We start from the raw sequence: 24,952 nt of genomic DNA on the forward strand, positions 1-24,952 counted from the left end.
TTAAGCTGTGCGCGGCTTAAGCCGCGCTGCCTTTAAATCAAATTAAGATTTTGACAACTTCATTTGTAATTGGCAGCGCAACCGTTTAACCAGCAGCAGCAGCAGCAAAAAAAGCACCACCACAACCACCATAATAATCATTATTATATCGCGTTCCCTTTTTTGTTTTCGCCCGCAGGTCTCGGCCAGCGATCCGGATTGCGGCGTCAATGCCATGGTCAACTATACGCTCGGCGAGGGCTTCAAGCATCTGACCGAGTTCGAGGTGCGCTCCGCCTCGGGCGAGATTTGCATTGCCGGCGAACTGGACTACGAGCGACGCAACAGCTACGAGTTTCCCGTGCTGGCCACCGATCGCGGCGGCCTGAGCACCACGGCCATGATCAAGCTCCAGCTGACGGATGTCAACGATAATCGACCCGTGTTCTATCCGCGCGAATATAATGTGTCGCTGCGTGAGTCTGGGCCGGCACAGGCCAGCGGCACGCCCATGCCCATTGTGGCCGTGGTGGCCACGGATCCGGATGCGGGCAGCTTTGGCCAGGTGTCGTATCGCATTGTGGCCGGCAACGAGGCGGGCATCTTTCGCATCGATCGCGCCAGCGGCGAGATATTCGTCATACGGCCGGACATGCTCTCGGTGCGCACCCAGGCGATGCACATGCTCAACATCTCGGCCACAGACGGCGGCGGTCTGCGCACTAGCACCGATGCCGTCGTCTTTCTCAGCATCATCGATGCCCAGCAACGGCCGCCGATCTTCGAGAAGGCGCGCTACAACTACTACGTGAAGGAGGATGTGCCACGCGGCACAGTCGTCGGCTCCGTGATAGCCACCAGCAGTGACACGGGTGAGTTCTATAAAAAAAAAACCCCCAACTCGGAGTGCAGCAGACTCATCTGTTTGGCCAAATTATGTGCATGTATGCTGGGTCTGACCGTGGCTACCTAAGTCTGACCGTGGCCAGCGTCGCGACGTCTTTGTATTGGATTGCATTCATTAGTTCACTGAGCTGGAAAACAAAATATGCGCATATGATGGACAGACGGACGGACGACAGAGCGGACTGACGATCGAATGGACCAACGGTTGAATGGTCCAATGTTTGAGCCAACAAAAAAAAATAAGAGAAGCAAACGAGAACAGCCTACGTTAGATACAGCGAATATTAAATACCCTTGCTTTGATTTGCTGGGCATTTAAGCCGACCTCATTCAAGTCTTAGTCAACTAGCTGGGAGCGAACTTCAATTATATATTATGTAGTTAACTTTAAAGACGCGAACTCTTTTAAGCATCAAACCTTCAGTACCCATTGCCCAAATTAATTGAAACATTTCAGACTAAGTAGCTTAGGTAAGGTCTTAAAAACAATTTGTTTTTCGCACTTACCTGAAATGGATTTTGGCCCAACTTCTTCTATACTTAGTATATAGTTGTAGAATTTCCAGAATAATTAGCCAAATCTTAAAAACCATGTTCGAATCTACAAAAGATTTTAAGTAATTAAAGTAATTGAAATATAGTTTAGATTGTTGCTATAGTACTTATATGATATACTAGTCCGAGTCTTATAAAATTGTGAAAAATTGTAAAGTAAAAAACTTATAATTTGCAGAGTTGAAGAAAGAACAAGTATTAATCTAGAAAAACCTAAAAAGTTTTTATATATGAGATCAATTGCATAGCGAAATGTTATGCTATATAAGCATTATGTTGGGCAAACTCAAAGTATATATACTAAAGTGAACTCTTACTTGTTGAGTGTGGTAGAATCATTATTCTAAAAAGATGGATTGATGGATAGAAGACTAAAAGCAGAATTTGTTTAGTCGGAAGACTCGGTTTTCCATGGATCGTTCCTATGACAGCTGCATGATAAAGTATTTCTAGGTCCAGATTAAGTATATTTACCAAATGAAGCGCAAGTCTGTTGCACAAAACATGCAAAAGCTGAAATGCCCTTTGTGAAGTGTATAACAAGCCAAGAAAAATTAAAATAAAATTTGTACAAGCAAAAAGCGCTTGCTTGCAACAAAATGGGCCACTGGCCAACAGAGACAGAGACAGACAGTCAGAGAGAGAGGGAGAGGGAGAGGCACAGTCAGTGACAAGGCAGGGGAACGAGCAGCAGAGATGGGGGAGGGGGGCAGACAGAGTGGGGGTCTTACTGGCACAACAAAGCAAAAGCAAAACACTTCAAACGCAAATTTCGGCAGAAATCTGCACCCATCAACAATATTCCACGTCCTCGTCAGCGCTCGCTGATACAAAAGGCCAAGACACGAGCTCGAGTGCCTGTCTACCGATTGCTGGGAAGGGAGGGGGGGAGAACAGGCGATCAAGTGGCAGGGGCAGGGGAGAGAGAAGCGGTTTGGCTGAAGTTGGGAGTCTCTTTTTTTTTTTTGTGTGTGCCCGGCTATGCAAAATGAATTTTGAGCTTTAATTTGCTGCTTTCGCTGTGCACTTCCTTTCATTGCTGCCCCAACCCCCCCTCCCCCTCCCTCCATCTATCTCTTCAAAAACCTTCCCAGTGCCCCGCGCTCATGTGTCAATCTGGAACCAGGCCCAGCGCTCGTTCATTCTTTCGTTCTATTGTTCCATCTGCAAACTCATTGCGCGTCCTTTGTTTGCATCGCTGGCATTTGAATTGCCTTTAATGAGGCACCTTTTGGGCAACCCTTTAACCCCGCGCCACCCCCCTCCTTTGACATTCTTCTTCATCAATTTGTGTCTTGTGCTCATCTTTCTGTCTCTCTCTCTCTCTCTCTCTTTCTCTCTGTTTGCAGCTCAACGCAGTCCGGTGCGCTACTCGATATACTCGGGCGACCCGGATGGCTACTTTAGCATTGAGCCAGCCTCGGGCAATATACGGATTGCCCATTCGCTGGACCATGAGGCGAAGGCGCAGGTTCTGCTCAACATACAGGCGACCAGCGGGGAGCCGCCCGTCTATGGCCACACGCAGGTGAACATCGAGGTGGAGGATGTCAATGACAATGCGCCCGAGTTCGAGACGAGCATGGTGCGCATTTCGGTGCCCGAGAATGCCGAGCTGGGCGCACCGCTGTTTGCGGCCCATGCCCACGATAAGGACTCGGGCAGCAGCGGCCAGGTGACCTACAGCCTCAAGGGCAATGCCACCCAGCAGCATGGCAAGGCGCTGGCCACCGGCTCCACGCCGCTTTTCGCTATCGATGCACGCTCGGGCCACCTGGTGCTATCACGGCATCTCGACTACGAGACGGCGCAGCGGCACTCGTTAATAGTGACGGCCACCGATGCCGGATTGCCGCCTCTCTCGGCGGATCTCACGATACTCGTCGATGTCCAGGACGTCAATGACAATCCGCCCGTCTTTGAGCGCGACGAGTATGCGGTGAATGTGTCCGAATCGCGAGCCATCAATGCACAGGTAAGATTACACTCAAAAAATAAGTCTACTTGAATCATAGAAAAGAGTTCTCAAGTCTACAAGTTTATAAGCGAAGTAAAATATTTGCGAATCATCTTAAAAGGAAAAAGTTATGTCTGCTAATCTGGTTAAATTCTGATTATAGAATTGTAAAGATTTTTCAATGATATACTGAGTTTTAAGTTTTTTCCATGTTCTGCCATGTTCAATAAATTGCTCTCCAATTCTGGAAAGCTGCCCAAAATCGAATGCTTTCAGTATTAAGAACTTGACAAGAAGAGCCTTCATAGCCTAAGAGTTCATAGTCCTGATATACCCGAGCTATCTGGGTCTAGATATACCCGAGTTCTTTCGTTAATAATATTTCAAAGTTTAAAAGTCTATAACTCGGCTAAATAACGTCCGATTTTGGAGAAATATATCTTTTTGGACTAGTGAAACTCCATAGAACGAATTATTTCACTTTATAGCCTACCACATTTTTGCAAAAATTTTTATGTTACCTTTTGTCACTTTTGTCAAAACAGATCAATTTTTAGATCGAGTATTTTTGAATGCCAATCGATAGTTGTGATCCGTTCGATTTAAAAGAGGTATATATATATATAAAAGAGGTCGAAAATCCGACTTAAAATTCACCAGAAATTGAGTTTAATTATTTTTCAAAATATTAAGATGACTAAGACTCGGGGTAAATGAAATTCGATTTTAGACTAAAATGGGATTTTGAAATCGTGAAACTCCAAAGAACATGGAAATTGGCATATCCAATATTTGATATCAGAACCGAAACATTTTTGTGAAAATAGTTCAAGTTTTAGATTGGGAATCTATAGTACTTATCCGTATGAGTCCACAATGGCATATCTTTTCGAAACTTTACTTACAATATCCCAGATATTTCAGTTATATTCCATACTTCATTATAAACGTTTTGGCAAGAAGAAGTTGGAAAACAAATTAAATCTGGCAAAAGCTCTGTTCTATGATCTGAAGACAATATTTTTATGGCCGTATCTAAGTTCATTTTATATTTTTCTATATATTTTTCCAAGTGCATTTATTCCGCACACCCAACCCCGCCGCCCGCCCACCAACATTGGCCAACTGGCCACGTTTGGCTGCCTGAAGTTTTATTGAAAAATAAATTTTTGTAATGCAAACTAAATGCGCAACATAAATTTGATTAACAGCCCGTAAAAGTCACGCTTTTGTCAGGCAGGCGTCATATCTTTTTTAAAATATCTCAACACCCCAGAGAAGATGCGGCTGCGGCTGTTGCTGTTGCAGCCACGTCCATGCTCTGGACAGCCAAATGGCAGCCTGTGTTGCATGTTGCATGCGGCCTGCTGCCTTTTGCCTGTTGCCTCGCGCTGAACTAGTTTTGATCATAAAATCACTTTATATCTTTTGGCATCACGAGGCTGAAACGAGTTGCAGCAGTTCTAGGGATTCCTCTAGAGATTTACGCAGACATGCATCAGAGATTCCAATGCCGCCGCTTCAGCGGATGATTGATGACCGCCAGCCGTGTTTGGCATGTAGATCGTTGCCTCCCCTCTCCCTCTCTCTCACTCTCTCTCCCGCTATCTACTGTTTCTCGGGCTGTTCCAAATTAACACTGACTCTTAACTCTGTTTGTTTGCAGATCATCCAGGTGAATGCCAGCGATCTGGACACGGGCAACAATGCGCGCATCACCTACCGCATTGTGGATGCGGGTGCGGACAATGCCAGCAGCCCGAGCCTGGCGAGTGTTGGCGGCCCGGATGCCGCACTTGCCCAGCATTTTGGCATCTTTCCCAACTCCGGCTGGATTTATTTGCGCGCCGCTCTCGACAGAGAGAGCCGCGATCGCTATGAGCTAACCGTTCTGGCCACCGACAATGGGACACCGGCGGCACATGCACGAGCTCGTGTGCTCGTCCGTGTGCTCGATGCGAACGATAATGATCCGCGCTTTCAGCGTGAGAGCTACGAGTTCCGGATTGAGGAGAATCTGCGACGCGGCGCCGTTGTGGGCGTTGTCAGTGCCAGCGATGCGGATCTCGGTGAGAATGCGGCCATACGCTACAGCCTGCTGCCAGCGAATTCCAGCTTTCAGGTGCATCCCGTCACAGGTGAGTCGATGCATCCTCTTGCCATAAATTAGTGTCGCGGCGCGGTAGCCGCCAATCCAATCCAAGCAAATGTCCCAGTCGAACAACTCACTCAGCTCAGCTCAGCTCCACTCAGCTCCGTTCAGCTAGGCTCAGCTCAGCTCGGCCGTTAGAGTTCGTGTCCAAGGCAAGGAGAAGCCACTGTCAAGCCAGCAGCCATGACCCATGGTCATTCATTACTGCTCCACTTGGCTGTCGCTTCTGCACTGCTCCTTGGCATTGCCCACGTCGCCCATAGATCAAACGCGCACGAGCAAACGGAAACCTGTTCCCGCTCTCTGACGATGCGGCGATGGGGCGAAGCGATAAAATGCGATCTGTTTGAGATATGGCTAGATGGGGCAGCCGGCAGCCGGCGGGCAACTATCTCGGGCTGCTCTGGCTGCATTGGCTGCAGGCCGGGAGTAGCGCATGACCATTAGTGTTTGAGCAACAACAGTTTTAACGCTGTCAGCTCATCCGTCAATGGAATATCATTGGGTTGACATTCTGCCGGCCACTGTGTCCGAGTGTGTGTGCAGGTGTGTGTGTGCGTGTCCGCTTTAGGGGCCTTTGCTGCCAAAGGAGCCACAGTCTGTGCCAGCGCCAGCGTCTCGCTTCATTTAAATTAAATATGGAAATCGCGTGCAGCTAATCCTGGAAGCAGCAACAACAGAGGCAGCAGCAGCCAAAACAGAGGCTCCGGCAAACTCGTTTTTCCTGACATGATTTTCTTTTGGCCGCCACGCTGCCAGGCATGACATTTTGATGGCAACAGGCGGAGGCACCACCAGCACAACCACAACCACCAGCCAACACTTTGGCATTAATCATCTGCGACCCAGTTACGAGCCACATTTTCCAAACTAATCAACAATTGTTAGCACTAGCTCTCGCTCCCTCTCTTTCACTCTGTCTCGCTCCCTCTTTTCTCTGTTTCTCTCTCCCTTGCTGCCGCTTGTTGAGAGAGCTTGGAGTGTCTAGCAAAAAACGAGGGTACTCAAAAAATGGCGCAGAATATAAATATATTTACATATATCAACCAGAAAAGACATCTCCCACCCTCCTTTCATATTTCTTGACCTCTATCCTACTCCTTGCGTCTGTGTACACGAGTTGATCTCGGAAACAACAAAGGCTAGAGCCTTGAAATTTTATATATTTATTCTACTGTACCAATAGGAAAAGGAGCTTATCACTTGTCTTCTCCATATATCCGTCCATTTTCATATTATCGATAATTATCGATTTTTAGACATTGTTTTTTAAGCATAGCTCGAAAATCATAAGAGTTTTATCCACCAAACTTGGTGTGTAGCTGCTCGTATATGAAATACAGATTAAAAACATTTCACTTTTTCAATATCTCCTTACTTTCCCACCCAAAACTAAAGAAAACTTCCTTTCCAATGTAGACCCTTGCGCTTTGGTATGCACGCACTTTTATAAACAATATTCAAGCACAGAAAATTCCATAAAGATCGGACAATAAGCACCGAAGTTAATCAAGAGTGCATTTCCTATTCATAGAGTGGGACCAAGGGAAGAAGAAGAGCAGTCCCTTTGTAGAGATCTTGTGTGTGTGTGTGTATATTTTTTTGTCTATGTATGCATAGAAGAAAGGTAGAATAATTTTAACATGAGAGCTGAGTTAAGGGTATCTGCTAGTCGACCATTGCGGACTAGAAAACTCTAACTTATTGACACTTGATTAATTACAAAAATCCTTCTCTTTACCCCCCTTCAATTACAGGTGAGATAAGCACACGCGAGCCGCTGGATCGGGAAATGCGCGAACTATACGATCTGATGGTGGAGGCACGGGATCAGGGCACACCGATGCGCAGTGCCAGGGCACCGGTGCGTGTCCATGTGACAGATGTGAATGACAATGCGCCGGAGATAGCCGATCCGCAGGAGGATGTGGTTAGCGTGCGCGAGGAGCAGCCACCGGGCACCGAGGTGGTGCGCATACGCGCGATCGATCGCGATCACGGCCAGAATGCATCCATCAACTATTCGCTGCTGAAGGGTCGTGACTCGGATGGCCACGGCCTGTTCAGCATTGATGCCAACACGGGCCTGATTCGCACACGCGTCATGCTCGACCACGAGGAGCGGAGCATCTATCGCCTGGCGGTGGCGGCCACCGATGGCGGCAATCCGCCCAAACAGACGCTGCGAATGCTGCGCGTCGAGGTGCTCGATCTGAATGACAATCGGCCAACGTTCACCAGCTCCAGTCTGGTCTTCAGGGTGAGTGAGAGATTTATGGGCGGGTCATTTGCCCCGGCCACAAAGCGACAGGCAGCAAGATGTGGCAGACGTGGCAGGTCCCTCTGCTCTTTCCAGGAAAACTTTTGTCTATTTGACGCTTCTAGTTTTACACGACGCGACGCGACGCGTTCAACGTTTCTCGTTTGATTTCCTGCTTCTCGTTTTCTTCTTACTCTTGTCTTTTTTTTTTTTTTTTGCCAGTCGTGATCTGCGCGTTTGTCGCCTGCCTTTTGTGCGGATGATTTGTTGCATCGGGCGTCACGTGACAATGGCCAAGAACACGATTCCCCCAGCTCACAGCTCCCAGCTCCCAGTTGCCAGCGACAGCCTCGGGGAAACAGACATCACAGCAGCTCGGGCGGCACAGGGTGGTCAGCGCGGCAAACGCTTCCCGATTTGCATGCACTGTGCTGGGCAGGGGGGTTGAGGGGGGAGGGCGCAGCAACATCTTCGTTGCCTGTCGTTGTTCATGGCGCACGCGTAATTGTCACTCTGTGAACTGTGACTGTGACTGCAGTCCCCCCTCTATCTCCCCTTGGCCTTGGCCCTTTTCCATTAACTGCGATTCGTAACTGTTATACTCTACCAAAGAGTATTATGAATGCAATATGAAATATATCAAGACTTCTCTGGATTCCTTTAAGTTTATATCTGTCCAAACAGGAAGTCGTTCAGAGTCCTTATAGCCATGTAGGACTGTCTAAACCTATTTGAACTAAGCTCACAGTAAAGCCAGCTTGGCAAAACTTGGCAGCTGTGATTCTTTATGCTGGTGCTTCTACAAATGACGGATCTGGCTAGTAAAGCTGTCAGAGGAACTATCTGTCAAAAGGAACTGTATGAAACAATTATCATATTTATTTGCGATATCTTATTCATATACCATTATATAATTTTTACTGGGCAACAAGATTCACATAAGAACAAACGAATTATTGAAAAAAGAAACTTGCTTTTAAAATTAAAAAGGAAAACTTGAGAGCTTCCAAATTTAATCAACTTATCGCTCAGCTTGGGGCTAGCAAACCGATTACCAAGATAGAAAACAAAATCCTTAATCTAAATCCTTTTAAATAATTGACGAGAATTTGCCTTAGAACAGCTTACATTATGTCTGCCCATTTAGTGATTATGTCAGCGAGTGTATTAAACAGTTCGGTGCTCTGCAGTATCTTTTCATGCTGTTTAGATTTCGGCATGTTGCAGCGCGCGGCAGTTAAAAATGCTGCGACTTTTAACATTTTTATCACGTTCGATTCGCACATGTTTTGCATACCCCGCACATTATTGCATACAACACATGCCTATCCGCAGCAATCCGGCACCGAAAGCATTCCCAATGCCCAGGCTCGGACTGCTCCTGTGACCAATTCATCTTCCCCACGCTTCTCCTCCCACTTCCCCCCCCCCCCCCCCCCCACTCTGCTCTGTTGATCATTTCCGATACACACTGTGTGTGCATGTGGACGAGGACGAAAAGCCAGCCGAGGCACTGATGGCTGCGACGCTTTGACATGCATTTAATTGCCTCGCCCTCTCTCTGTCTCTCTGTCTCGCTCACACTCTCTGTCACTCTCTGTCTCTCTCTCTCACTCTGGCTTTTCTGGCGCGGTTCGCCTTTTAAATCCGCTGCGGCAACAATTAAAATTGACACATTTCGTTGCGTTTCGTTGGCGGCCGCCTTTGATTCCACTCGCTTTGTCCTCAACTGCATCTGCATTCTTCTCGCTTTGTTCTTATGCGTTGGCGTTGACTGTGGCTCTGACTGGAGCTGGAGCTGGAGCTGGGTCCGTTTGGCGGCTCACAAATAAATCTCGCCTCTCTAAATGTGCGTCGTTGTAATTAAGCAATTTCCAATGATGCAGCCCGCCCTCCTCCTTAAATGCAGTCAGCTATAAAAGTACACAACAAATCATTCGCCATTTTGGCAGTGTCCATTTTTGTGGCAATATGCCCGTGCATAATTTGCTGCCTCAGCCGGCGCAGTAGTCGTTAGCAAAACCAAAAGCCAGCAGCAGCAGCAGGAGCTGCGGCAGTTGCACCACCGCAGCCGCAGCTCCAAGTTCTCCTTCTTGCTGCGTAATCTTGGCTGCGGCATAAATCTCGTGACTGTCATTTTTGTGTCTCCATTTTGGCGACCCAAACAATATTTTCAATGTATATTATGAAAAAATAACGATGCACACACACACACACACTCAACACACCGCACTGAGCCCTGCAGAAGAGCCAAAAAGAACGCAAAACCTTTTCTTGTGCTGTTTTTTTTTTGTATGCTGCGAAACGGTTTTTGCGGTTTTGCATATTAAATTCTTATATGCGCTGCACCACCACACACTGACCCCCCCCTCCCCCTTGCCCTCCTTCACCTCCACCCAAGTCGACTCACATTTTTCTTCAGTGATTTTTCGGGGCCGGCAACTTTTGGTCGGAATGCATAATTTCTTTTTAATGCCATTGCCAATGCCCGTGTCTGTGTCTGGGCCATGGCCAATGCCACGGACTTGCTGGCTGGCTGGTGCTGGCCAGCCCGTCTTACCGCACACCGCGCACCACTCAACCGATCAACCGCTCACCTGGGCCTGGGCAGAGAGCGGGGCAAGCGGCAGACAACGTTGTTTTTTGGTGGAATGAAATTTTTAAATGTTTGCTGCCTTCGTAATCTTGAAGTATGAATTATTGCTTTAAGATTGGATTTTCAACACTGTTGTTGAGATTAAGATACCCCGGACCAGACGACAACCAACAACAGCGGCAGCAGCGGCAGCAGAGGCGACCAAGTAGAGCGTCCAGCCTGAGAACTGTGGAGAGCCCCTCTCTCTTAATGCCCCCACAAACAGCAAATAATCTATAATTGCCTTTGCTGCATTATTTACTCCTTTTTTTTCATTGGGTGCCTCTTTGCAGGTACGCGAGGATGCGGTCGTTGGTCATGTGGTTGGCTCGATTAGTCCCAATGAGCGCAGCGCGGAGCTGCCGCCTGTGAATGGCAATAGCCTGGACGAGCTGGGTGACCAGCTGTGCGTCACCTACACGCTAAATCCGCTGAGCAAGGATCTCATTGAAGGCGCTTTCGACATAGACAGGAATACCGGCAATCTGGTTGTGGCCCGTCAGCTCGATCGTGAGCTGCAGTCGGAATTTCGGCTGGAGATACGCGCCCTGGACACCTCGGCCAGCAATAATCCGCAGAGCAGCGCCATAACCGTCAAGATCGAGGTGGCCGATGTGAACGATAATGCACCCCGCTGGCCCAAAGATCCCATTGAGCTGGAGGTGAGCGAATCGCTGCCGGTTGGCGCCATTCTACACAACTTTACGGCCACCGATGCGGACTCCGGCACCAACGGGGAGCTGCAGTATCGTCTGCTGCGCTATACGCCGCAACTAAACGAGAGCTTGGAGCAGGTCAGCCCACTATTTGCCCTGGATTCACTGACGGGCTCGCTGAGCCTGCAGGCACCGCTGGACTATGAATCGCTGCAGGAATATCTGCTCATTGTGCAGGCTCTCGATCAATCCTCGAACGTCACGGAACGCCTGCAGACCTCGGTCACGGTGCGGCTGCGCATACTGGATGCCAATGACAATGCACCACAGTTTGTGGTGCCCAGCACAAGTGCAGGTGGTGCAGCCACGGTCTATGTGAGCGATGCCACGCGCATTGGCGAAATGGTCACCCACATTGTGGCCGTAGATCGCGATGCCGGCGAGAACGGACGCATCAGCTACGACATTGTCAGCGGCAATGGTGAGGGTCGCTTTCGCATCAAGCCACAGTCGGGCATCATTGAGCTGGCCAAGACGCTGCCGCCGGCCTCCGAGCAGCTGGACAAGACCGGCCGATTTATGCTGACGATCCGTGCCAGCGATCATGGCGCTCCGACAGCCCAGCAGACAACGCTCAGCCTGCAGCTGCTGGTGCAGGGCAGCCACAGCAATCCGCCCAGATTTCTGCAGGCTGTTTACCAGGCAACCATCCTCGAGAACGTGCCCAGCGGCAGCTTTGTGCTGCAGGTGGCCGCCAAAGCCTTCCATGGAGCGGACAACGGTATGTAGCTTTAAACACATTTAAATTGAGTATGTAACAGGCAGAAGAAAGCAGCCCCGACCTTAATCAGATGGACGAGTCGAGTCCATCTAACCATGACCTTTTGTCCGTCTGTATAAAAGTGTCTATCTTGGAAACTAATACAACTGGAGACTTGATATGTGAAATATATATTCTTTATATATTCAAGGCTCAAATTTAAGCTACACAAAATCATATTGAGATTGTTTTACTGAACTCTCGAGATTATAGGTAGACCTTTCCCAGGTCTTACTTTATTTACAGGAGGTCCTATAACTTAAGTTTCGAATTGCATATACTATAAAGTTATCAGATCGAGGATTGCTATATCTTCTGATATATAGGAAGTTTAGGAACTTACATTTAACTTAAACAGTCATTAACTTCCAACTCTAATCCCTCCTATTACTTGCCCAACCACAGCAAATCTCAGCTACGAAATACCAGCTGGGGTGGCCGCTGATCATTTCCATGTGGATTGGCAACGCGGCATTGTGACGACACGCGGCCAATTCGATCGTGAGACCCAGTCACAGTATACTCTGCCCATATATGTGCGGGATGCCAATCGCATGGCTGCCACGCCCACAAGCGCAATACGGAAGCAACGATCGTCGGAGAGCAACTCGGAGCCGGCAAGTGGACAGCACTTCGATGTGGCCACGCTGATCATCAGCATTGGCGATGTCAATGACAATGCGCCCGAGTTCCGACCCGGCGCGTGCTACGGTCTATCCGTGCCGGAGAACAGCGAATCCTCCGTCATTCACACGGTGGTGGCCAGCGATCTGGACGAGGGCGCCAATGCGGAGATCGTTTATAGCATTATTGGTAAGTTCTTGCTTGAGGGTGAATCCCGTATTTGACACAGATCTAAGCCAAGCTTTTCCCTTTGTTCTCTCTCCTCCGTACAGGTGGGAATCTGGGCAACAAGTTTAGCATTGATGCACGCACGGGCGAGCTGAGCGCCCGCTCCTTGGATCGTGAGCAACACGCTCGCTACACGCTGCAGCTGCAGGCCTCGGACCGGGGTCAGCCCATCACCCAGCAGGGTCATTGCAATATCAGTGTCTTTGTCGAAGATCAGAACGATAATGAGCCGCGCTTTGAGCTATCCAAGTATGTGGCCAGTGTGCCGGAGGATGCGGCCATTGGCAGTAGCGTGTTGAGCATTAAGGCCAGCGATGCGGATCTGGGTGTTAACTCCAGACTGGTCTACTCCCTGGCCAATGAGACGCAATGGCAGTTTGCCATCGACAGCAAAAGTGGTCTGATTACAACTGTTGGGTAAGTTTCCACAAATATATATTCCCCTTTACTGTTTTATTGCTATTTATGTCAAGGCTAGTAAGAGTCTAAGCCAGACCAAGGAATCGGAAATCCAATTGATCTTAATAGTAGAATCTTGACCCATTGAAGCGCACATCTTTAACGGAAGCCTACAAATACTGAGGTCTCTCTTAATTTAACTGAATGACACGATAGAGTCTATAGCGTGTCGGTTATAGAAAGGTTCCTCCAAAAGAATCTTTCCTAAAATCTTAGCCTCCTCATCTCATGCTCATCTGAAACTGAAACATTCCTTCAACTGACATTTGGGATCTTAGGCCGTGTAGCTGCTCTTTAGATAATTTCTAAATCTAAAGGCTAGCTAAAACAAAACAGAATCACCTAAGAACCAAAAATGTGCCATCTAACAGCACAGGAACTCCTATTAATACTGCCTGCTTGTACGACTGAATATAGCTCCTAACACACCTAGAAACTTAACCCTATCCCACATTTAGCCTGCTTCTATCCCTAATTTCAAATAAAAATGAAATTAAATCCTCAAAACAATTTTTGAGTGCACGCCAAGTCGACAGCAAACTGAGTCTAAACGGATTTGGTTTAAGACAAAAGGTAAAAGGTGGTTTGCCTTGGGTCAATGCAGTGCGACATCTTATCTGCGGGCCAGATCTCAACGCAAGGACAACATTGAAATACTTAATTTCCTCAATAACAACGCGAACTAATGCGACTGCGACGATTGCGACTACAACTACAAGTCGACAACATCCTACGCAGCGACAATCCGGCAAAAACCCTCCGCTGCGGCTATAAATAGGGCTTGTAGCTGCCTGTGTGTGTGCGAGTGTGTGTGTGTGTGTGTTTAACGCATACGCACAAAAAGGATAGGGCCCTACTTTTTTGCTACTTCAGCGAGCTGGCTTATAAGGTCTGAGGCCTCGGAGCTGGTCTGAAAAGCCTGTACTTGGGGGCCCCCTCTGGTGCAAATTTATGCTTATTGACAATCAATGATGACAACAATTGCTTGTTCCGTCTGATGCCACAAAACAGGGCACGAGGAGAGCAGGTTGTGTAGGAGGGGTGCGTTACTAGCTGCTCAGTTCCGGCCCGAACGAGGGGGGGGGGGGGAGGTTGGGCAGATCCTCCACCTCCAGCTGCAGAGTTGCACTCGCCTGAGCCTCTCTAGATTTGGGTTTAGCCTTAGCTTTTTAGCGCTGGAAGCACACTTGAGTTGACAGTAGCGTCAGTGTTTGCCATTTATACAAACGCGATCCGCTGTCATGTACCAATTTTTATCTTGCGCTGATTGTCGGCAAACAATAAAAACGAAAAACCCCGCCAGAACAGAAGAAAAAAAATAAAATAAAAGAAACCCAACCAACGCGAGCAACCACCGCGAACAGCGATGAGAACAGAGCCGAGCACCACCACATGGCGAGGTAGAAGAATTGTAGAGCGACAGTCAAGACTGGACAGCGTGGACAACGTGGACAGACGGACAGCGGGACAGCGGGACAGGCAGGAACGTACCGACGGGACAGACAATTCGTGACGTTGTTGTTAGTCTTGGATCGCTTTCGCGGTCGCGCTCTTAAACTTGGACTTGGACTTGGAGTTGGACGCTGCCCGCTGCTGGGGCCTAAATAAAGTCAGGATTGGAGCAGGCAGAGAGAAAAAAAAGCGACAACAACAAAATGTGTTGTTGTTGCTAGCTACTTTTTCTGCAGCAGCAGCAGGCTCTGACGAACTGACTGACTGACTGGCCGCTTGAAGCTGGACAAGACTAGGCGCAGTTGCTGCGGTTCTCGCTTGTTGCTTCGCCTGTCTGATGATCAGCAAGCGCAGCCGACAATGACAACAACAGCAGCAACAACAACAAAACTGTTGACTGACCCTTGGAAAAATCATTTCTGTTGTTGTTTTAAATAGACAACAACAAACTGCTAGCGACGAGCGCAGGAATGTTTCTGCAGCCAGTTCCTTCACTTTGACTGATTCAATTCATAAAACCAGAAAGCACAGCCCAACTAGGGCATAACGCCCAATAAATACCCTAACAAGCCCAGGGCAATATTTATTAACAGTTAGGCAAAGGGTTGACATCTAGAGAAAGCGTTGATAGAGATTAAAATTCAATAACAATATCGATATTCAATCCTAGGGTCAAATCCTTTATCCAAAGGCTAAGGAAGATTTAATCGAGGAGCTCAAGTCTTGACTATAGGCATTGCAGACCTTTGGGTAATTTAGCTTAATTTTTGATCCATTATCCCTAAGCTTACAACGCGATCCGAGCAGACTTTGATTTATGTAAATTCGATAGCAGATATAAGTTTCATATAACCAGCTTTACTGATAGCTCGGTTCGAGAGAGTGCATAGCTATTGCTCAAATATTGAAACCCCACTGTTAGGGTATAATGAGGTTCAGCAGTAACATGGAGCTGTAGAGCTCGAGCTCGAGCTGGAGCTGGAGCTGGAGCTAGAGGTAGAGCTGGAGCTGCAGAGCCGCATAGCTACAGCTGAAACTGGATGAGCTCGTAATTTGCTAAATTCGTTTTATTGGACGACATGCAATCGCGACGGCGACGGCGACGAGCACAGCGAAACTTGCTCAACCCTTTGACTATGGCTAGGATTTTAATCATTTTGGTTTATTATTTGTGGCAGATACCACATACCAGAATACCAGTTGCGCAGCCAGCCGCAGCCAGGGGAGGGATTCGAGAGCGTGCAGCGTGCAGTCAGATTAGCTGCAACGCGAGTGGATCATTTCAACAGCAATATTTGCTGGCAAGCAAATGACTTAATTACCAGATAACCCCCCCCCCCCCCCCCCTCCCTTTTCGTATCATGAGTCGTCTCTTGTGTGTGTTCGCTGGATTAATTCCACATCATTTCGTGCGGCTAATTGTGGCTAGGATTACGTTTAGGCATAGCAACGGGGCGACTAATTAGTGTCGCTAAAGATACCCTTTCGCTATCATTGATCCCACAGACAATCAGCTTGAGTTAGCCCGGAATTCCTCTACAGATACCCTTTTGAAAGACTAAGCCAACTAATAGCTTGTGTTAGGTAGGAATTCCTCCAATTCAGCTAGGAATTCCGCTAAAGATACCCTTTCGTTAGCCCAACGATAACCTCAATCATTGATTCCTCGGTCTTCCAGAATTCCTTTACTGATACCCTTTCGGAAGCCTAAGCCAACCCATAGCTTGCTTTAGTTAGGGATTCCTCAAATTTAGCTTGACTTAGCTAGGAATTTCTCTTAAGATACTCTTTCGCAATCATTGATCCTTCAGTTAGCCCAGAATGCCTCAACAGCTAGCCTTTTGGAACCCAACCCATAGCTTGTGTTAGATAGGAACTCATCCAATTCAGCTCGACTTAGCTAGAAATTCCGCTAAAGAAACCCTTTCGCAATCATTGATCCCACAGATGTTCAGCTTGAGTTAGCCCGGAATTCCTCTACATATACCCTTTCGGAAACCTAAGTCAACTCATAGCTTGAATTAGATAGGAATTCCTCTAATTCAGCTTGAGTTAGCCCAGAGTTCCTCTGCATATACCCTTTCGGGAGCCTAAGCCAACCCATAGCGTGTGTTAGATAGGAATTCAGCTTGACTTAGCTAGGAATTCCTCTACAGATACCCTTTCGGAAGCCTAAACCAACCCATAGCTTGAATTAGATTGGAATTCCTCCCTTTCGCTAGCCCTCAATCTTGCTTGTCTTAATTACGAATGCCACTTGACGCTCAACCCACTAATTGCCTGCATTTCTTTGCATGCTCTTCCGAACAGCAAACTGGATCGCGAGCTGCAGTCCACCTACAGCTTCATGGTGCTGGCCACCGATTGTGGACGCTATGAGGTTCGTTCCGGCAGCGTTGCCGTGCAGATCAATGTGCTGGACATCAACGACAACAGGCCCGTCTTTGAGCGTTATCCCTACAGTGGGCAGGTGCCGGCGCTCATTCAGCCCGGCCAGACGCTGCTCAAGGTGCAGGCGCACGACGCGGACCAGGGCGCCAATGGCGAGCTGCTCTATGCCCTGAAGGCGGACAGCACATTGACAACGCCCGCCATGCGCAGCAAGTTTCGCATTAATCCCAACACGGGCGCCCTCAGTGCCACCCAGAGCCTGGCCAGCGAGACGGGCCGTCTGCTGCAGCTGGAGGTAATTGCGCGCGACAAGGGCAATCCAGCGCAGAGCAGCGTGGGTCTTATCGAGCTGCTGGTGGGTGAGCCCAACCCGGGAGCACCAGCTCTGCACTTCCAGAACGAAACGTATCGCAGCAAGCTGCGCGAGAACTCAGCCGCGGGCACCCGGCTGCTTCATGTGGCCGCTGTGCGCAGCGATGGGCGCCGCCAGAAACTGAACTTCTCGTTTGGCGCGGGCAATGATGAGGGCATCTTTACGCTAGATGCAGCCACCGGTGAGATACGTGTAGCCAATCCTCAGCTGCTGGACTATGATCGCTTTGCCACGCCCACTCTGACGCCGCTTAGTCGCGGACGCGCCATGCACTACGAGCAGACGGAGCCGGCAGAACAGTCGGAGCAGCAGCAACTGCAACAGCCGGACAATACGAACAGTTCGCGCAGTCAACGCGCCTTGGCCCAATCCTCGTTCGCCCTGGCTGCCACACAGCCGCACGAGCTGCGCTTGGTGCTGGTGGCACGCACCACGGAGGCACCTTTCCTGTCCAGCTATGCGGAGCTGGTGGTTGAGCTGGAGGACGAGAACGACAATAGTCCGCAGTTCTCGCAGCGTCAGTTCGTGGCCACCGCCTGGGAGGGCAACAGCAAGGGCACCTTCGTGGCCCAGGTGCAGGCCTTCGATGCCGACGAGGGCGCCAATGCCCGGCTACGATATCACATTGTGGACGGCAATCATGACAACGCGTTTGTCATCGAGCCCGCCTTCAGCGGCATTGTGCGAACGAATATTGTGCTGGATCGCGAAATCCGTGATGTCTACAGTCTGAAGATCATTGCCACGGACGAGGGTGTGCCCCAGATGACGGGCACCTCAACGATACGCGTCCACATCGTGGACGTCAACGACAACCAGCCCACGTTTCCGCCCAACAATGTGGTCAGCGTCAGCGAAGGTAAGTTTTCAATTTGTAATCGTAAGTGAGAGTAAAATCAATTCTTAAATTAAGAACTAATTCGAATGTTTAAGATTTTAAAAATATCGATAAATATCGATTTTGAGACAGGAGTTTCTAAGCAAAGCCAAATATAAAAATTAGGAATAGATACCTCGCTCCGTTTCAATAATTTGTGTGTTAGTTAAATCATATAAGTGAGAGAAAAGGCAATTCTTAAATTAGAAACAACTTTGAATATTAAAGATTTTCATAAAATCGATAAATATCGATTTTGAGGCATGGGTTTTTAAGCAAAGCCAAATATAGAGATTATGAACAGATACTGCCCCTTTTCCAATAATATCTATGTTAGTTAAATGATATAACTATCAGATTTGGTCGGTCCGATTTATATGGAATATTCCCATACCAACAAAACATACTTAAAAAGAAAAATTGCATCTTTAAAAGCAAAAAATGTGCTCAGCTGGATCTAGCTTAAAAGCGGCATATAATGGAATTATGGAATACACGAGCCTTAAGCCAACAAATTTAGAATATAGTTTGTCCCAATAAAGAAGATATATACCTCATCGGAACGATTAGATCATCTGCAATGTTTTCTGCCAAGGCGTTTAGATTTTCATAAGTAATTAAAAACTGTGTAAAAAGTAATCCCAAACGATCCAAAGAATCAGCTGATTAACCAATTGATCAAATCCCTATAGATAATCGAGCTAGATCAAAAGAATAGTGTTCTGTAGACCTTCCTTTAGCTGAACATCAGAGATTCCCGACTAACCCCCAATATCTTCCCACTTGCTCTTCGGCTTGTCTTTCACAGCCACCGAACTGGGCGCCGTGATAGCCTCGCTATCGGCCAACGACGTGGACACCTATCCGACGCTGACCTATCGCTTGGGCAGCGACTCGCCCGTGGAAATGGAGAACCTGTCGCTGTTCGGCCTGGATCGCTACAGCGGCAAGCTGGTGCTGAAGCGCCGCCTGGACTACGAGCTGCAGCAGGAGTACCAATTGGAGATCATAGCATCCGATGCGGCGCACGAGGCACGCACCACGCTGACGGTGCGCGTGGCCGATGAGAATGACAATGCGCCACGTTTTCTAGCCGAGCGACCACCGGCCTACTTTGCCCTGTTGCCCGCCGCAACGGAGCTGCTGGAGAGCAGCTCCTCCATGGACGTGGAGCTGTTGTCGGTGAATGCCACGGATGCGGATGCCGAGGGTCGCAACTCGCAGCTCAGCTACCACATCGAACCACCTTTGGCCGGTTTCAGCATACACGCCACGACGGGCGTGGTCTCTGTCAACATGAGCCAGCTGCCGGCGGCCGTGTCCAGCAGCGGGGATTACTTCCTCAGCATTGTGGCACGGGATGCGGGCAAACCTCAACTGAGCGGCAGCACGCTGCTGCGCGTGCAGCCCGGCGACAGCGGCTCGGGCCGCCAGCAGTTCCAGCAGACCCAGTACCGTGCACAGATTAGCGAGGCGGCACCGCTGGGCGCGGTGGTGCTGCAGCTGGGACACGATGTCCGGGATCAGGCGTTCAGCATAGCCGCGGGCAACGAGGAGCAGGCCTTCGAGCTGCTGCCCAACAAGGCGCTCGTGCTGGTCAAGCCGTTGGATCGCGAGCGCAATGATCTCTACAAGCTGCAGCTGCAGTTGAGTCAAGCCGGAAACACGGCCAGCTCCAGCTCCAGCTCGAATTCCAGCGCTGGCATCACGGTCTTTGTCAGCGTGCTGGACGCCAATGATAATGCGCCCATCTTTGATCCGAGCGCCAAGTATGAGGCGGAGATTAGCGAACTGGCGCCGCTGCGCTACTCGATTGCCCAGCTGCTGGCGGTGGATGCGGATCAGGAGAATACGCCCAACTCGGAGGTGGTGTACGACATCAGTTCCGGCAACGATGAGCACATGTTCACCATCGATCTGGTCAGCGGCGTGCTGTTCGTGAACAATCGCCTGGACTACGATAGCGGAGCGATCAGCTACGAGCTGATCATACGCGCCTGCGATAGCCATCAGCCGCGACCGCTGTGCAGCCTGCAGAGATTCCAGCTGTCGCTGCACGACGAGAACGACAATGCGCCGCAATTTCCGCTCGGCGAGTATGTACACTTTCTGGCCGAGAACGAGCCGCTGGGCAGCTCCGTGTTTCGCGGCCGCGCCAGCGATCTGGATCGCGGCGCCTTTGGCCAGCTCAACTATAGCCTGGTGCCGGCCGCCGACGACGTCGACGACAGTTCGTGGCGTCTGTTTCGCGTCGATGCCGTCACGGGCATTGTCAGCTCCGCGGCGGTCTTCGACTACGAGCAGCGGCAACGCTATCATCTACAGCTGCGGGCCAGCGACATGGGCGGAAGAAGTGCGCGGGTGGCGGTGCGCATCGAGATCGAGTCGAGGGACGAGTTCACGCCACAGTTCACGGAGCGCACATATCGCTTTGTGCTGCCGGCATCCGCGGCGCTGCCGCTGGGCTTTGTCGTCGGCCAGGTGACGGCGACAGATGCCGATAGCGGTGCGGACGGGCGTGTGGTTTACCAATTAAGCGCACCGCACAGTCACTTCAAGGTGAATCGCAGCAGCGGCGCGGTCCTGATCAAAAGGAAGCTCGACGACAGCCTCATCGACGACGGACGCGATATCAGTCTGGTGATCTCGGCCTCCTCGGGCCGCCACAACTCGCTGACCAACATGACCGTCGTCGAGATCGCCCTCGATCCGTTGGCACATCCCAACACGAATCTGGCATCGATTGGCAGCGCTGGTGGTGCTGCGGCTGCCGGCGCGGGCGCAGCTGGTGCGGGCGGCTCTAGCGGCGGCGGCGGCGGTCCCAGCGATTGGATTGTGGCTCTGCTGGTGACGCTGTTGCTCATTCTGTGCGCCGCCGCCGGCATCTTTCTGTTCATCCACATGCGCAGTCGTCGGCCGCGCAACGCGGTCAAGCCGCATCTCAGCAGCGAAACTGTGGGCGTGGGTAACTCCAACAGCTATGTGGATCCGAGTGCGTTTGACACGATGCCCATACGTGGTGGCGCCGGCGGCATGACGTCGACGGGCGGCGGTGCCGGCGGTGGTGCAGTGGCCTCGGGTCAGTTTGCGCCGCCCAAATACGATGAAATACCGCCGTTTGGACCGCATGCGGGCAGCTCGGGCGCAGCGACCACATCGGAGCTATCCGGCTCGGAGCAGTCGGGCTCGAGTGGACGCGGCTCGGCGGAGGACGATGGCGAGGATGAGGAGATACGCATGATCAACGAGGGGCCGTTGAGTCATCGTGCCGGCGCCGGCGCCGGCAGCGACGATGGACGCATCTCGGACATTTCGGTGCAGAATACACAGGAGTATCTGGCACGCCTGGGCATTGTCGATCACGATCCGAGCGGCGGCGGCGGCACTGGCGGTGCCTCCAGCATGGCCGGCTCCAGTCATCCGATGCCCATGGCCATGCCCATGCCCACGCTGCACATGTTCGATGCGGACGAGACGGCGCGCTCGGACATCACGAATCTGATCTACGCCAAGCTGAACGATGTGGCCGGCGGCGCCGGCTCCGAGCGTGGCAGCAGCGCCGACGACGCGGCCACCACAGCGGGCAGCATCGGCACCGTCGGACACGGACATGGACACGGCGTGATGGCCAGCTACGGCGAGGTTCCTGTCCCTGTGCCCGTTGTGGTCGGGGGCAGCAATGTGGGCGGTTCGCTCAGCTCGATTGTGCACAGCGAGGAGGAGCTGACGGGCAGCTACAACTGGGACTATCTGCTCGACTGGGGGCCGCAGTATCAGCCGCTGGCGCACGTCTTCTCCGAGATCGCAAGACTGAAGGACGACACGATGTCGGAGCATAGCGGTCACAGCGGCAGCGGCGCCTCGTCCAGCGCCAAGAGCAAGCAATCGCTGGCCCACTCCTCGCTCTCCTCGACCGGCGCCGGCAGCGTGGTGCTGAAGGCGCCGCCTGCGCACATCCCCCCACCTCTGCTGACTAATGTGGCGCCGCGCGCCATCAATCTGCCCGCGCTGGGCAATGCGGTGGGTGGGTTGCGTCTGCCGCCGCATCTCAGCATGTCCGGGCTGCCGCGTTCCCCAATCGGGCACGAGGCCAGCGGCGGCTTCAGCACCTCCTCGGCTATGTCGCCGTCGTTTTCGCCTTCGCTGTCGCCGCTGGCGACGCGCTCGCCGTCGATATCGCCGCTGGGCGGGCCGGCCACCCACATGTCGCATGTCTCGCTGCCGCGCCACGCCCCACAGCCCAGCCAGCGCGCCAATGTGGGCACACGCATGTGAACCAGGAACCAGAAAGCAGGAACCAGGAACTGAAGCCGCAATTCCCCCCAAAATCTGTGTGATCACCATTTAGAGTTTAGCATAGCGTACTTAGTTCTAGTTAGTGCCAGAGACTTGAATTTGAATGGAGCGCAGCTGCACATGCATAGTATTACTTGCACCACACAATAAGACACCACCCTCACACACACACACACACCCACATACACACAAATACATACATGCACATACGCACACTAACATACTTATAAACATGCCTACACAACAGAGTCTCAGCAACACTTTATACTCCCTTTTAAATATTCCTCATCTCTCCAACTATTTTAATATTTTATTCAGCTCTTCTTCCTATATTGGTTATTATCAATATTTTTCTTAAATATATTTATTTTTTTTATTTAATCGTAGTTATCTTTCTGCCCAATATATAGTAGTATATAGAGTTCATGACCTCATGTCTTAACTGCTTAACATTTCAAATTTGATTAAAATATTTGCTTTAGCTGCAAAAGACTTGAAGAAAGCTCAGTTTCTTAAGCAGCGTATTGGGCATCTGTGCAGGAAGCTTGGTGTTCGAGATCCTTGAAGGCAATGTATGCTTCCAATAACAAAACAAACAAAACAAAGGCAATTTACAAAACTTGAAGAAAACTTGGCGAAAATTAAACGAGCTCTTTAATAAGCAGATACGTGTGGGTTTAGAGTTCGATTCCCTTGTAGACAAATTATTTAGGGCATAATTAGTACAGGCAGCTTTCAGGCTATGTTATAAAAAGAAAATCTCAATTTAGAAAAGCAAGGTGAAAATTAAACGAGTTCTAATTAACAGCTTATATGCATTAGATGTTTGAATCGCGTTGCCAACTACAGCATAACAATTGTGTTCACGTTGCCAACTACAGCATGATATTAATGTTCACGTTGCCAACTTCATGCTAAAAATTATTATTCAAATTAATTTTTAATTAAACTAAAACAAATCTCTTTATAGCTAACATTTTTAAAGTGTTGGCAACACATTAGCACTATCTGTATTATAGTTGGCAACACGATGCAAGCAATTGACAATTGCCAAGCTGGGCGATTTTTGATTAAGCTGTGCCCATGAATTTTATGCTTGTATTTTAATCAGTTTAGCTGTTAACTCTTCAAGTCGTCTGCGACTAAAGTAAACATAATTAAATTAAGTTCTATAAATGTCAGGCATGCCTTTGATGCCGCATTCTATCGCCGAGTGTTGCTGGGAACTCATTAGCCAGATCAACATACCAACATATTTATACGCACAGACACACACGCACACCAACACGCACACACAGACACAGACACACACACATTAGTTGTTGTATGTAATGTATATATAGCATATGTACGATTGTAGTAGTAAACGACCACAAAGCCAACAAAGACTCTCTGATAAATACGCTTGGTTGGCCGCCTCGAAGCGCCAACGGGCCCCAACAGACAAAAAACCAAGCCAGCCATAAGTTGTAAGCATTTCTTAAAAGCTAAAAGATACAGAAAAAAAAAAGAACGAAAAACGAAATAAAAATAAACGTAGACCCTAACGTAGTACGTAATAAGTAGTACGTAAAACGTAGAGTTAAGCCTAGGAACTAAACTAGTTTTTCGCATCGCAACGAAAGGAAACGCGACTAAACGAACCAAGTGCACTTAAACCATTAAACATTACCATTTAGAATCGAACAAGAGGAAGAATAAGCAAGGCTCGCTCGCATGTCTGCCTCCATTCCCCATGGCCCTTCCCTCCCATACCATAATATCGCGCATTATCAAAATAAAGAGAATAATCAACTGAGATACCGAGAATTTGTGGAGAGAGAAAGAGCGTAGAGTGTTGTGTCAGGGGAGGAATTTGTAAAAAGTTGTTTTTAGTAATCATTGGAGAGCCCTTGTAAATGTTTTTCCACGCGAAGAGTTCGTACATATATACCATATAAGTATATACGGTATACGATTAACGATATTTGTTTTACGATATTCGATTTTAAGTTTAGTTTCTTAGTTATTTTTCACTTTATGTGTGATGCTACTTGTGTAATTGCCTTACGATCTAGCAAAGCTGTAAAAATTTAAAACTAAATATAAATAAATACATATACATATATAAATTTATATACTTTGTATTGCCCATTAGATCGATAGCATTAGGTTTAAGCCTTAGCTGGTAATAGCGAAAGAAAATCAAAAAATAAATATGAAATATACTTAAAAAAAATACAAGCCGAGTTCTTGCTTCTTACAAATTGCTGTTGTGTTTGTGATTAATTTCCATTAAGGTTTCAATGGCCCCAGGCGGCAAACCGCCAACCACCGAGCCGCAACTGGCAAA

The 24,952-nt window shown here is 49.2% G+C and overlaps 1 protein-coding gene across 1 annotated transcript in view; it reads left to right on the plus strand.

Annotated features, from left to right (window-relative positions):
- ds (dachsous cadherin-related 1) overlaps positions 1 to 22,910 on the plus strand; it is a 248,825-nt gene extending 225,915 nt beyond the window's left edge. The window contains exons 4-12 of the mRNA XM_064683579.1: positions 179 to 851; positions 2,790 to 3,415; positions 5,064 to 5,535; positions 7,307 to 7,809; positions 10,738 to 11,881; positions 12,326 to 12,733; positions 12,817 to 13,189; positions 16,994 to 18,306; positions 19,133 to 22,910. Of these exons, the coding sequence (XP_064539649.1) occupies positions 179 to 851; positions 2,790 to 3,415; positions 5,064 to 5,535; positions 7,307 to 7,809; positions 10,738 to 11,881; positions 12,326 to 12,733; positions 12,817 to 13,189; positions 16,994 to 18,306; positions 19,133 to 22,599 (8,979 nt within the window). The 3' untranslated portion in view covers positions 22,600 to 22,910. The remainder of the gene's footprint in view (positions 1 to 178; positions 852 to 2,789; positions 3,416 to 5,063; positions 5,536 to 7,306; positions 7,810 to 10,737; positions 11,882 to 12,325; positions 12,734 to 12,816; positions 13,190 to 16,993; positions 18,307 to 19,132) is intronic.
- Positions 22,911 to 24,952: the final 2,042 nt, after the last annotated feature.

The sequence above is a fragment of the Drosophila montana genome, unplaced genomic scaffold (genome assembly GCF_035044405.1).
Source record: "Drosophila montana isolate Dmon_TW-CO22-7 unplaced genomic scaffold, ASM3504440v1 contig_2626_1, whole genome shotgun sequence".
NCBI classification, from domain to species: Eukaryota; Metazoa; Arthropoda; class Insecta; order Diptera; family Drosophilidae; genus Drosophila; species Drosophila montana.